This window comes from Carettochelys insculpta, chromosome 6, assembly GCF_033958435.1.
Source record: "Carettochelys insculpta isolate YL-2023 chromosome 6, ASM3395843v1, whole genome shotgun sequence".
Taxonomy (NCBI): Eukaryota; Metazoa; Chordata; order Testudines; family Carettochelyidae; genus Carettochelys; species Carettochelys insculpta.
In genome coordinates this window covers 29,606,296-29,620,817 of record NC_134142.1, presented here as the reverse complement: position 1 = coordinate 29,620,817, position 14,522 = coordinate 29,606,296, and the positions used below count along the sequence as shown (strand labels likewise).

At 43.5% G+C, this 14,522-nt stretch overlaps 1 protein-coding gene across 1 annotated transcript; it reads right to left on the bottom strand.

Annotated features, from left to right (window-relative positions):
- Positions 1–7,424: 7,424 nt before the first annotated feature.
- Positions 7,425–14,522, bottom strand: LOC142015289 (alpha-1-antitrypsin-like). Its single transcript, XM_074998733.1, has 4 exons — positions 13,838–14,522; positions 12,824–13,094; positions 10,906–11,053; positions 7,425–7,625 (listed from the first exon to the last, which is right to left on the bottom strand). The coding sequence occupies exons 1-4, from the start codon at positions 14,520–14,522 to the stop codon at positions 7,425–7,427; spliced, it is 1,305 nt and encodes a 434-aa protein (XP_074854834.1).

The following is a 14,522-nucleotide window of genomic DNA, read 5'->3' as shown; positions in this document are numbered from 1 at the left end:
TTTCCTTTGGAACAACTCTGTGGAGAAAAAAAATGAAAATCATTTTCGCTTTGGAATAGTGTAATGAAATGTGTTCTTTTCCATGCTAAACTAGACATCGGGATTCTTTTCCTGACATTACTGTTTCCTATTGTCCAACTCTGCTATCTCTGAGGCATTTGGAGAGGCTCCCTTTGGTTCTCTTGAAATTCACAGGTATTTCTTCCCCGTTTCCTCCACGTCAGTGAGCATTCAATAAATTAGAAGCATGCAGAAAAGAAAGGAGATTAGACTTATTAGAGTGTCATGTGAAACAGTTGTCTGTCTTAGGAGTCTACGAAAGGGAACAAGTGGGGTAGGCAGGATTTTTTATCTGAAGCTCAACGGAGAGGACATGTAGGGACCATGTCTGGAACGGTGCACTTCCTCTGAAACAGTTCTCTCACTCCTCTTGTTAAGGACTATCCTGTTTGTTAGCATGAGCTGGTTTGTAAAAGGGTGTCTATCAAAAGATGCTTCTCTTTCTATAACAGCACAGCTGCGTAAAACTTCTAATGATTCTGTAACAATCACATACTGGGCTCCATTCTCCCCTCCTTCGGAGCCCATTGTTATGTAGGAAGCCAGTAGTCACAGGGAATTAGTTACAGCTTCCTGAATCAGAACCAGCTTTGCCCACATATTAGTTAGAGCAGCCCAGCTGTGCGCTCTCATACCAGTATTAAAATGTTCAGGTTTGATTTTAGCATATTAAGTGTATTAATGTTTTCAATACAACAAAGTGAATTTTGAACAGAGCAGTTGTAAACTGACAAATCTAAATATTTTGCTTAGAAAACAGTGTAGGGAATGTGGCAGCAGGAACGAAAGGTTACTGAGGCTGGGAGGAATGTGTCTCCCAGAGGTCATCTGCATGAGAATGAAAAGGGCAGCATGTGTGATACCTTTCCGGCAAAGCCTAATGGGTAGCAAGTAAGCCATGAGATTTGGTCTATTGTAAACATGTTGTTGTAGAATCACAATTTAAGCTGACACTCTGTGGGAGTTGTGAGATCTCACCAATGCTCTGGGTTGTTGTGGGGGACAGGGCAGTTGCCATAGCTGCATAAGACATTGATTGCACAGGGCTCCCTGGTTTAAAGCATTGTGGAGGAAGGGACTGGGCTGGGCCAGGCCAGCTTAGCTTAGCTTAGCTTAGTTTAGCTTAGCTTGCTGAGTGCCTTGACCCTGCCAATGCCTTGGCTATATAGCAATAAGCCTGGCTTGACTAGCTCTCCCCACCTGTTGAAAAACAGAGGTGGATACTAAGGTGTTTGTGAAACCTTACGAGAGTTAAAAAGCTGAAATCACAGAGTTCTGCCTCAGGCTGATCCCTAGCAGTGTAATCAGTAAGGGAGCAATGATGGTGACTGGCAGGCAGCTGGTAGGAGAAGCACCCAGCAGGTGGCAGCAAGGGGATGCTGCAGACAAGTGGACAGCTAGTACTGCCCTGGTGATGTATCTGGGCTCTGGGTTTGGGACTGCACCGCAGAAGGTACACCCTGTAACTGTGTGTGGGGTAAAGGGGCAAGAGCCCCAGCAAGAGACTGGGTTCTACTGCATATGGGGATGGTATCTTGGGAAAGGGGTTTTTCTCTTCTGTGCTGAGATATACTGCATCTGTCACTGTAACCTTGGGGTAGGTTATGGTCATTAAACAAGCCGTTTCTATCTCAGACTCTGTGCTTGCGGGGGGGAGAATCGCCTTACAGGCACCCAGCACGTGGGATGAAATTGTCCCAGGCCACTGGGTGGGGGCTCGAGCCGGTTGGCTGTATCCTTGACAGGAAACCCCACAGGAGTTGAACCTGGCCCTTCTGGCAGGCAACTGGCATTAATAGAAGGGTTACAACAGTAAAACAAAATGTCTTGCTTTTTTCCTGTTTCCTTTTTTTCTCACTGAAAACAAGGCAAAAGTGATACGAATTGTTAGAGTGTTGCACAAGCACTTGATCTGCAAACCAAAGCACTCTAACTGTGGGTACATGCAGCAGTCTCACACAGCCGCTTTGAAATGTGTCTGACCACCAGCCCTTCAACTTCCTCGGTTTCTGTCAGGGAGAAAAAAAAATCCCAAGTTCTGTAATTCAGAGGCACTACTTGCAGAGGCTTATCAACCCGATTTAGACCATAGGGCCACAGCTATCATGCATGTACACAGACTGATCACGGAGTGGTGGGGAAAGGACGGTGGAGGAATCCTCCCTCCATGGGGTGCCAAGTCATTCCATGGCCAATTTCACAACTCAAGAGTTTACACTGCCTGCTGAAGCAGTTCCACCTTCCCACCCTTGAATCCTCAGCACCCAGATCACTTATCAGGCTGTGTGGCTACTGCAACTCCAAGACGCACAAGGAGAGTAAATTCGACTGCACCCTTCCTTGGGTGGAATTTAGCTGGGCAGCGAGATCTTTCCCAAACCTCCTTTCCCAGTCTGGAGTTGACTGCATGATAGAGAGCCTGAGCAGGAACCTGCCTCGGCCTGGCTCTCTAGCCTGCATTATTTTACAGGGCTAGCAGTTTACAGGGGGAAAAAATGTCCTTGTAAACTGAAAGCATTTCATCTGGAGCCAGTGCCCGCTTAAACAAGCAGCCCTGCAATGTCTTTTTACAGTCATTCTTCAGAGTGCAGCCACACTGCATTGACCTGTTCTTCAATATTTGCTAGTAAACAGTGCTTGATTTTTAGTCAAAGCACGGCCTCACGAGGGCACTATTTTCTGCTGTTCCCAGACAATTGTGCTACGGAGCAGATTGTTCTCTACCACCATTACAAAATCACCCACAAGAGAATGAAACGATTCTCTAAACTAAATTCCTTTTCATATGAACTCATCGGAAGGAAAATGTATACAGTACTCACAGAATATTCAGAAGGATCTGTCTGCGTCTGTCTGATCTGCATTGCTTCTTGCGCCATTATTTATATGGATAAATAGCATTAAGTAACTTGCCCTCTTGTTAAATATTACATAGGGCAAAGTAAAATTACCCAGGAGGTCAGACAAAATGCTGATGAAGCCAGTTTTCTGGACGTTTAGGTTCATGAGCCCACACTCCCTGCACGCAGAGCAGGCCAAGCCTAGGGATCATGGAGTCCAGCTGGAGACTATGTTTCTGCCTATCACCTTCCCTGTGCAAACACTCATCAGATGCAAATAGCCCAGAACGCACTTCCAAAGCAAAAAAAAACCCTATAAAGTTCATTACTGTGCTTAAACCAGCAGAAGCCAGTGTGTACAGCTGTGGCAGGAGGGCTAATGATAACACAGCACAGGTGACACACACTGTTTCAAGGCTCTTGTTGTCTGCAGTAAAGGACTTCTCCATATAGCTGGTTTGAGACCCGCTTGGCTTTCCTGTGAACCTCCAGTCTTACATTCAGGCCACAAACCGTACCCCCGGCACTTTTCTCACAAGTCCGTCGCTGTAAGGAGCATGTGGAGCACCCTTCCATGGTCCCGGAATAACTTACTGTTGCTCATATCTTAAAATGGAATTAATAGATTGAAAGTTACTGAAAAACAATACAACACAAAAACAAAACAAAACAAAATAAACTCCCGCAGGTTCCACACTTAAAATGTTAGGTTTCTTTATTTAGTAATAGTAGCAATAATCCAGTGAACATTTGGAAAGGCAGTTCCTCAGACAGCATCTGCATTTTGTATGTGTCTGTGTTAATTTTGTGCATTTAAAGTAATTTAGAAGCCCCTGAGAAAGTTCCATGCTGCACAAGACTAGGTGTTGCAGAGTTATAATTTGTCCTCTTCCCTCCTGTGTTTTATAGGAAAGACTAACACACCATGGCTAGAATATGTGACAACAGGCATGAACTGTTGGAGGCAAAACCAGAACTGCTGGTGAGAGTGAGGTGAGTCAAAAGTAGAAATTTTTAGCAGTATAACCATATCCTTTGGGTGTGTGAGTCTTTATAAAATTTTATAACATATTAGCCGTGTCTACACGTGCACGCTACTTCGAAGTAGCGGCGCTAACTTCGAAATAGCGCCCGTCACGGCTACACGTGTTGGGCGCTATTTCGATGTTAACATCGACGTTAAGCGGCGAGACGTTGAAGCCGCTAACCCCATGAGGGGATGGGAATAGCGCCCTACTTCGACGTTCAACATCAAAGTAGGGAACGTGTAGTCGTTGCGCGTCCCGCAACTTCGAAATTGCGGGGTCCGCCATGGTGGCCATCAGCTGAGGGGTTGAGAGACACTCTCTCTCCAGCCCCTGCGGGGCTCTATGGTCACCGTGGGCAGCAGCCCTTAGCCCAGGGCTTCTGGCTGCTGCTGCTGCAGCTGGGGATCCATGCTGCATGCACAGGGTCTGCAACCAGTTGTTGGCTCTGTGGATCTTGTGTTGTTTAGTGCAACTGTGTCTGGGAGGGGCCCTTTAAGGGAGCGGTTTGCTGTTGAGTCTGCCCTGTGACCCTGTCTGCAGCTGTTCCTGGCACCCTTATTTCGATGTGTGCTACTTTGGCGTGTAGACGTTCCCTCGCAGTGCCTATTTCGATGTGGTGCTGCGCAACGTCGATGTTGAACGTTGATGTTGCCAGCCCTGGAGGACGTGTAGGCGTTATTCATCGAAATAGCTTATTTCGATGTCGCTACATTGAAATAAGCTACTTTGATGTAGGCTTCACATGTAGACGTAGCTATTATTAAAAAGCCTTTCTGTAGCCACAGTTCTAATGACTATTTTTTTGCTGGTACATCTTTTTTCATTTGGGAAACTAGCGTAAGTTACTTTGGGGTGCGGGGGGGGGCCCTCCTTTGCCTGTAAAAGATGTCTCCACTAAGGATGGAACTTTGCATGTATGGAAATGCCAGTGTAATAACCAATATACCAACAGACCCTTCCATGTGAAGACCAGGGGCTTGGCCATATGCATACATAGTAAGCTAAGATGTCAATTTAAAGTGCACTGGTTCCCTCTCCCTAGCTGGCTGTGTGAATGACACTCTTAGTATGGCTACCCTGCGCAGTGTGGACACAGTCCTGTCTGTGAAGGTCAGCAAGGACAAAGGCTGTTTGGGGGTACCATTGCCCACAACAGGCTGCTAACCCCCACGAGTGGCTTTTACTTTGTCTGCAACGCAGCATTCACATTTGCCACTTGCTGAAACAAAACTGTTGTTGTTGTTGGGGGCGGTGGGAGGTGCATTCAAACACCCACGAATGACAAAAGTTTTGCTGATGAATTACAAGCGTAGCCATGGCCTTACAATGTACTGAGGGGCTTCAGGCAGTTTAGCCTAGTACAATTTCAAAGGGCATTAAGCAAATCCCCGGAAAGGCACGCAGAGGGCAATCTGCACTTAAAATATTGCATGACTGTATCTGCGCTGGTACTTAAGTGAAAAAGCTCCTTTGCCGACGTGGTAGAACTCTCCTCTTGGCGTAGTTAATTCACCTCTTCAGGAGACAGTAGCTACAACACTATTTGCGCAGGGGACCAGGTTGCTCAGGAGTGTGGATTTTTCATACCCCCCAGCAATGTAGTTACCAAGCTGTCCCGTCAATAGGATGAACTGGGGTGGCTGCCACAGCCACTGTGACTTTGGGGCCCCGGTGCTGGCTGCCCCAGGCATCCTATGGGTGGAAGAGGGGACGATTACCTGGGGCAGGCCACGGCAGTGGGCGGCAGCAGCAGGGGGTTGCCTGCCCCTGCCCCTGCCACACATTCACCACGTGGGCAGTGCAAGTGGAAGCCTGCTCTGCTGTGGTGCACCCTCCCAGGGCTCAGCATGCCGGGAGGGCATGGCAGAGTGGAGCAGGTGGCTGCTGATGCTCCCCAAATGGTGAATGCGGCAGGGGAGAGAGACAGCAAGGAGGCAACCCCCCGTTACTGCTACCACCTGCCACCGCCATGCCCTGCCCCAGGTAATCCCCGCTCAGTCGGCTGGGGAGACGAAAGAGGGCGGGGCTGTAGCTGGACCTGGGGGGGGTGCCTCAGGCCCTGCCCCTCCTGTGATGGCCCTGGTAGTGTGCATGTAGTTTGGGTGCACAGTCAGAGTGCACACAGAGGGAATTAGTGCAGTAGCTAGACAACAGATTCCCTGTACAGACAAACCCCAAAAGAAAATCAACCCAGTAGCTCAATCTGCAACTTCAGATCAGCCCTTGGACCCACAATAGAAAAGAAGTGACCAGACCAGGAATCCTCACTGTATCAGGGACCCGGAGCAGGGAACAATCATCCCCAATCAGTTAACTGGCTTGACAAAACAAGCTAGGAACACAGAAGGAGCAAATCATTTGAGAGACTTTGATCTCGTTTACACCAAACAATTAGACCAGCAAACTCAGGTGTTCATCTTGCCTACCTACCACGCTGTGGTCTGACTTCCCACATACACCCTGTGCATGAATGCCAGCACTTCATGAGAGCTCTTTGTTCTAGTTCCCTTTGGAACTAGCTCAAAGCAGATAAATAAACTGTTCATGCTACTGCATGTCAACAGGGTGTACACGGACAGTAAATCCACAGCAGGGTAGTGCAGGGTAGATTCCCAGCCCAGGCTGCCATGGTCTAATTATTTATCTAACCATGCCTTTTGTATTGTAAAGTCCCCCATGGATCAGCGAGGACTACTTACAAACAGGGGAAGGAGAAAGATTAATTTAGATCAGTGTTTCTCAACCAGGGGTATGTGTATCCTTGGGGGTATACCGACGTCTTCCCGGGGGTATAACACCTCATCTAGGTAGCTGCCTAATTTTTACAACAGGGCTACATAAAAAACACTAGTAAAGTCAGGACATTCTAAAAGTTCATTCAGACAATGACTTGTTTCTACTGCTTCATATGCCTTACACTGAAATGTAAGTACAATAGCTCTATTTCAGTTCATTTATTTGGTAATAAGATGGTAGAAAGTTGGCCAGGTTTCAGAAGTAGTCTTCTGTGATATTTTTGCATGTTTTTGGAATAAGTAGTTTTTAATTGACATTTAACTTGGTGGAATGCAACACAAATCTGATTCCTGAAAAGGGTGCAATAATCTGAAAAGGGTGAATGGCACTTGTTTCAAGGCGTAAGATGACCTTAGGACCTTGTTTCTCAGTGGGTGGTACCCATAGCATAAGGGGTACATGAGAGAAGTCTGGGGGTACTTACAATTTTTTAAAAGGGGTACTTTATAAAAAAGAAGATTGAGAAACACTGGTTTAGATTATTGATTATTTGTTTTGAGTTCAGCTGCAGACAGCAAGGAAGAAATAGCTGCTTAGAGGCAAGGAAATACTACATTCATGTTCTCTAGGCTTGGGAATGTATGTTTATAATGCTCAAAATATATTCCCTAGCACTAAGTGATTTGTGTACGTCCTTTGCTGAATTACCTGAATTTCAGCAGCCCTACACTGAAGCACTGCAAACATGTCTAGCAGCTGATCAGTTATTGGGGTTTACAATTTTCCCCAAGAAGAGGATGCTGCGAGTATGTCTATCAAAAATCATCATCAAGAAGGGTCTGTTGAACTTAATTCGAGGGATTCTATGAATCCGAGCAGACTTCAAGATAATTTCCACGATGGTGACTGCTGCAGCCTCAGTGCCATTCTCATGAACATTCAGTAGAGCCTTGTGAATGACCTATAAGGAAAACAAGTAAAGCGTTACATTGACGATACAGACCTGAATAATAGCAAGACATAAACTGGTTTATTTTTAAAGCACCATTCTTTAGAAAATCAACTGTCAAGTACCAGGTTGGGTAAAGACCAGCCTACACTGAAATGTGTTGTCAGAAGAGCTAAGCTGACCAAACAGGTGAAAAAACCTATATCTCCTAGCCAATATACCTATGTCAAGGAGTGCAAGAACTACAGAATGATTGCCCTAACAAGTCATCTAGGCAAGGTGCTGATGATGATACTGACTGAGAGACTAAGGTCGCAGATAGAAGAACATATAGCAGACGAACAAGCGGGGTTCAGAAAAGATAGCAAACCGTACAGCAGATATTGGCACTAAGAGTGATAGTGGAAAAAGCTCGATGAAAGAACAAGAACGTGTACACTTGCTTCGTCGATTTTCAAAAGACATTTGATGGTATAGATCAGAAAATGACTTGAGCGGTGTTAGAGTCTTACGGAGTGGATAGCAGACTGATACGGTTGTTGAAGGATATCAATGACAATGTGGAGGTAGCGGTGAGAACATGTGGGGAGTTAGGAAGTTGGTTTAAAACAAGTAGAGGTACTAGACAAGAAGATCCAATATCGCCAAGTATCTTCATTGCTCATCTGGCGAGAGCAACAGACAAGATCAAGGAAGAGGTAGAAGGGGTATCTGTGCACACAAAAAGAATTAACAACTTGACGTTTGCACATGATATAAATATTATTGAAGAAGATGAGAAGAAGCTAATGAAAATGGTGCAGGTGTTAAACAAAGGGAAGCGGTGCAGACTGATTACGAACATTGATAAAACAAAAACAATGGTATTTGGAAATAAGGAAATAGGAAGGAAGGTCAGTGTAGATGGTATTGAACTAAAAAATGTAGAGAAGTTTAAATATCTGGGGAGCAACATAACATATGATCTAGACTAGAAGAAGGAAATAGTGACTAGAATAGCGAAAGCAAGAGTGAGTTTGAAAGCGATGGATAAGATCTGGAAAAGCAAAGAGATTAGCTTAAAAATGAAGCTGAGTGTCTTGGAAACGTCTGTATTCAGCAGCATGTTGTACGGATGTGAGACGTGGATGATAATGACAGATTCGAAGAGAAGAATATGGGCATTTGAAAGGAGTTGTTATAGAGAGATTCTGAGAATAGGATGGATGCAGAAGGTCACTAATGAGGAATTATATAGAAAGATACAGCCAAAAGAGAACCTGCTGTAGAAGGTTATAACATGGAAGTTACCACTATTTGGGAATATTTGCAGAATAAACGACAAATCAAAAATCAAGACCCTGGTATTCAGCATAATGGACGGTTTGAATAGGAGAGGCAGACCCCACAGAGAATAGATAGATGATATTGTAGATTGGTCCGGATCTAGTCTACAGAAACTAAGCCACTGGACACTTGGAATGGAACATGTTGCCTAGAGAAGTGGTCGATTTTCCACCACTCGAGGTTTTTAAGTCCCAGCTTGACAAGTTCCTAGCTGGGATGATTTGGTGGAGGTTGATCCTGCTTAGAGCAGGGGGCTGGACTAGATGACCTCCTGAGGTTCTTTCCAGCCCTCTGATTCTGTGGTTTATGTCACAAAACAGTGTGAAAAATCCACACACGTGCGCACTGTAGCTCTGCTGACCTAACCCTAGTGTAGATGCATTAGGTTGATGGAATAATTTTTCTGTCCACCTAGATACCATTGCTCAGGGAGGCTGTGTCCCTACAGTGACTGAAAGCCTTTTCCATCACTGTGCATTGTGTCATCAACATGGGGTTGTTGTGGCATAGCTAGGGGTTCAGCTATGCCACTGTGAATCCCGTAGAGTAGACATGACAAGAGTCAACACCGAAAGGTGACAGCTGAAAACACTGGAAGAAATAGAGGTAGCCATGCTAGTCTATATTCTATCAAAACAAAAAAGCAGTCATGTAGCACTTTAAAGACTAACAAAATAATTTCGTTAGACAGACCCACTTCTTCAGATCTGTAGCCTTACCAGAACAGACTCAATATATAAAGCACAGAGGTCCAAAAATTGTTATCAAGGTTGGCAAATCAGATAGAAGAGCAGAGAGAGGGGGTGAGGGGTGAGGGGTGAGGGAAGCTGAGTTAGGTCAAACATCGAAGTATGTAAAATAGTCATTATAATGGGTAATTGCTGTTCCTTTCAAACCAGGTGTTAACGTATCAGATTTGAATATGAATGTTAGCTCCAAACATTCTATCTGTAGACGGTTGTTAAAGTCTCTTTTCTCCAAAACACAAACTCTCGGGTCTTTAATGGAATGGCCCACTCCATTAAAGTGCTGGCTGACAGGTTTGTGTATTTGGAGATTTTTGATTTCTGCTCTATGTCTATTCATTCCTTGGCGAAGAGTGTTTGCTCATTGCTTTTATGGGCAGAGACTCGCTTCATCAGATGCAATGTAGTGGAGATCATCTCATGTCCGACATGCAAAGTACACTATTTATATAATTCGCGAATACTTGCTTTGATGATCTGTAAATTTAGATTATCATAGAAGATTTTTTTCCTTGTTTAGTGTAACTATAAATAAATCAACATTTATGGACAAAAATATAATCCTTCCAAGCCTAACTATGGCTTGGTCTATACTAGGAAAATGTAAATTTCAGATATGCAATTCTAACTATGGCAATTGCCTAGCTAAAATCAACGTATTGAGAATTGATTTATTTGACTGTCTATACTAAGGAAAGTCGATGACAGCACTTCTGGGTAACACAAGGAGTATGGGAGTGTTTCTTCTGTTGACCTCCCTTACTCCTCACTATCGTACAGGGGTCAACTGCTGACTCCAGAGAGATCAATTTCACAAGTCTTTACCAGCTGCGTGAAATCAAATTCCAGACAATCTGACTGGATCAATCTTTGCAGAAGTGAAGACAAGCCCTCTCTTAATGAAACTTAGAGGATATTTTGCTAAGACTAATTTGTTACCTTTAATGATTATATATAATGGCTAAAATATTTTATTTTGTACTTGTCTTTTCTTGGTGTCCTCCAGCCTCTGGATAGATGATGTGTAATCTCTTCTAAACTGTTAATTCTCAGCTTTAGCACAGACTCTCTTTGTACTCCTTTCTTTGCACCCAAACCGCACCAACTAGTGTCAAACGGAGTTTTGCCAAAGAGTTCAGTGATAGCAGGATCAAATCTTTTTGGTATCATAAAACATAAATGTAACATTTGCAGGAACAGATAAATACATACAAACTTACTTTTGAAACTTTCAGTTCATTCTCTCCAGTGATTCCAGACAGGTCAGCTTGATCAGCGAACACATCAATCACACCCATTTTCTGAAATAGCTCTTTTATGTCATAGGTACCAGAAATAGAAAATTTTGGCATGTGCAGATATATTGTTCTGTTAAAAAAGAAATGCAGAAAGTCCTGGTACATCACCTCATTCACAGATCACTAGAGAACAGAGTCAATCTGGTGACACTTGTATTTACCTCGAAAACAATTAAAGAGTCTGTAAGCTGTATTTGACCAGCAGGTTTGAACAGTGTGTTTGAATAAGGACTCTGTATCAGTGAAAGAGAGTTCTTTGCTAAAGCTCTTAACTATACCATTTTAGTAACCATCTGCTGTAGTTCATGGATTCTGGGGCTATTTTAGAATGGCCTGGGGCCTAGAGTAGATTAGTGCAGCCTGGGCAGTATTCTAATTTAGGAGAGCAGGCTAAGGCACTCCAACAGGCCATCTGTCTCCTGACAATTGCCTGAGAGGTGTAGTGTTCTGGCCAAGCCTTATACCAATCTCAACATGTCCCCTGTGCCAGGGGCACAAGGAATGTGTGAAAAGGTATGGCAGCAAAGATGCTGGTATACCAGATGGGTACTCCCCACCACCCCAAAATTCATTGGTAAGTTTCTCAGATTGTAACAATAGAAGTTTCAGTAGCATTAGCCCCATTTTACAGATGGAAAAATTGAGGCAATGTTTACACTACAGATGCTATAGCTATGCAACCTGTGACATTGTAGCAATGATTCTATAACCGTGCAGTTAGAAGGGGGTTGCCAATCCCTGCAGGAAATCCACTGCACTGAGTGATGACCAGGTTGACCGAGGATTGTTCCACTGACCTATTTGTGTCTGCACAGAGGATTAGGTTGGTGTAGGTATAGCACTCTAGACTGTGGATTTTTCATGCCTTTAACACCATAGCTATATCCAAATGAGTTTTAAGTGTAGACCTGGCCTGAGGCACAGAGAGATGGTCACACAGTAGATGTGTCACAGCCAAGAAAAGAACCTGATCACCAGACTTCCTACGCAATGCCTACACACTGGACCACCCTGTCTCTGAGGTCAGTACAGAGAATGACAACTTGTGTGTAACTTAGACCTGAGTTATGGTCTCAGGATTCCATACCCTGCCATCACAGAACTCCCATGTTCTATTACATTTGCTATCACAGGGTCATTGGGGGAGCATAGGATTCTGCTCCTTGGCTGATGAGAGCTCACCTAATCCCTGTGTTGATCCTGATCCTGCCACAGAAGCAACAGATAGTGCGTGGTCCTCAGACCTGTGCTGTCTGAGTACCTCATAACTAAAGAACAGATTTTCCTTCCCAATTCCCCTATGCGGTAGGGAAATATTATCTTCATCTTACAGATGGGTAACCTGGGCACACATAAACTGACTTGTCCAAGGAAATTTGTGGATGAACCAGAAACTGAATGCAGGTCTCCTGAGTCATAGTTCAAAGTCCTATTCATTAAATCACCCTCTCCATCTGTAGAGCCCTCCAATTCATGGATATCCATGACTGTGATGCAGATAGCCACAGCTCATTTTTGTAGATACAGATGTAGATGCAGATGCAAATTTTGTACCCAGAACCCTACAAATCTGGGAATATCTGCTTTATATTTGCAGGTAGCCATATATGGAGATGTGGTGATATCCAGTATCCATGGTTGATTTTAGCAGCTGCATATGTGATATGGAAATCGATTTTGTATCCACACAGGTCTCTACCCATCTGCCCCTTTTACTGTAAGGAAAGGAAGACCTGTTCTTTAAGGGGCCCTAGCTGCCCCTTATTGTTTGTTTACATGTGACAATATGTCCTAATTTTCAGTAAAGTATTTCTCAGTATAGCTGTGGCTATAAGATTACCTTTCTTGGAAGGACTTCCTCCATTTAGACAAAGTTTTTTTCGAAAGAGCATTTTCCACCTCCTTCATCTTTCCTTCATCAGGCAGAATAAACAATGCTACAGCATTTCCATGGTAAGGTATTTGCACCAGCCAGCAAGACAGCTCTGTATCATAGTGATGTTTGTAATTGCCTTTGCGGTACATCATGTTAACTTTAACAAAGGTTTTCCCATCCACAAAAAAGTCCTCTTCTTTAGTGTAAAGAGAGCCAAAGGGGGTTTCCCAATGGGCTTATGACAAAAAGAAAGAGAATGTAAATGAATATACTGCCAAGAGGAAATACTGGTATGAAGCAGACTAACTCAAGTGTACTAACCTGATAAGATCTGATCCTGAAAATGTTAGAGCAAATGTTATGTATAAGTTGATAAGCCCAGTCCTTTTTTTATGCCAGTACTTGCTGGCACTGAGTACTGGCACCTCTACAGCCCCAACCATGGGGAGCTGGCTGAGTAACGGCACCTCTATTGTTACAAAAAAGGCACTGGATACACCTCTCAGTTTTATGAAGCTTGGCTTTAATATTATTCTCTTAGGCTATGTTTAAACTCCAGCTGTTAATTCAGGATACAAAGGGGTATCTTGTCAAGAAAGGGATAATCAAACCTTTGAAATAACCCCTTATTCCAAACCTCAGTAGGCAAATTGTGTAAATTATTTTGAAACAATGACCAGCCAAAACATAGCCTTGGACATTTGAAGGCCATCATCTGTAAACAGAGCCTGTAGCTTTCTACCAGCTTAATATATATTGTATAGAAATATGGGTATTTGCTTCCAAATCAGTTTTTACCACTCTTAATATTTGCAATTTTACAGAATAACTTTCTAGATTGAAATATGCCCCAGATGGAGCATCTAATGACAGAATCCCTTCATTTAAAATACAAACTGCAGTTTCATTGTCCTAGATCTTAGTCAACCACCCACTGCTCATGTTTGCAATAAATGCCCACATTATAACAGTTCTTACCTTTAAAGTACACATAATTAATAAGAATCATTACAGTGAGTGGATCAAGGTCCTGGATTATATCAGTGATTTTCCCATGGGTTTTCTTCTTAATGTAATTATTGATCTGTTTCATAGCATTGGTAGAATTGTAAAAGTCACTAGAAAAAACTTCTGAATTATAGAAGTTTTTAACATCTTCTGAAAACTTTGTTAGTGGTTTCAGCATCCCTTGTAGGAAAAGGGCATTGCCCATATTCAGCTGGATCTTCCTGCCTGGATGGTTTAGTGCCCGTATGAGATAGCAAAAGCTTTCATGTATTTCCTTTTCCTGAGTCTTATTAAGATCAAAGGTGAGTGCTTTGTGAATCTGATTCAGAGTGGCTGATTTTGCACCGAGTGCCAGCATGGCGAAGGCAGTAGAGAGGCTTATGGGTGAGAAGAAAATATTTTTGTCAGCTGCCTCTGACATAATCTGCTTGTAAAATCTGAATGCAAAGTCAACATTGCTGTGTGCCAGCTTGAAGTAGGCCTTGTCTTCACATGGATAAGTTCCTTCAGCAGAGCGTTCATGTTCCCTGGTATATACATGTTTATGATCATCTCCATGATGTTGCTGATCAGGTGGATGATTACAATAACTGAGTGCTTGAAGCCCAGTCAGTAGCAAACACACAGAGAGAGTGGGATTCATTTTCCTTTGCAT

Coding starts and splice junctions, on each gene's coding strand:
- LOC142015289 (XM_074998733.1), bottom strand. CDS start 14,522: ATGCAAAGGAAAATGAATCCCACTCTCTCTGTGTGTTTGCTACTGACT. Junction 13,095..13,837: donor TAATTATGTGTACTTTAAAG/GTAAGAACTGTT, acceptor TTTTGTCATAAG/CCCATTGGGAAACCCCCTTT. Junction 7,626..10,905: donor ATGAACTGAAAGTTTCAAAA/GTAAGTTTGTAT, acceptor TTTTCCTTATAG/GTCATTCACAAGGCTCTACT.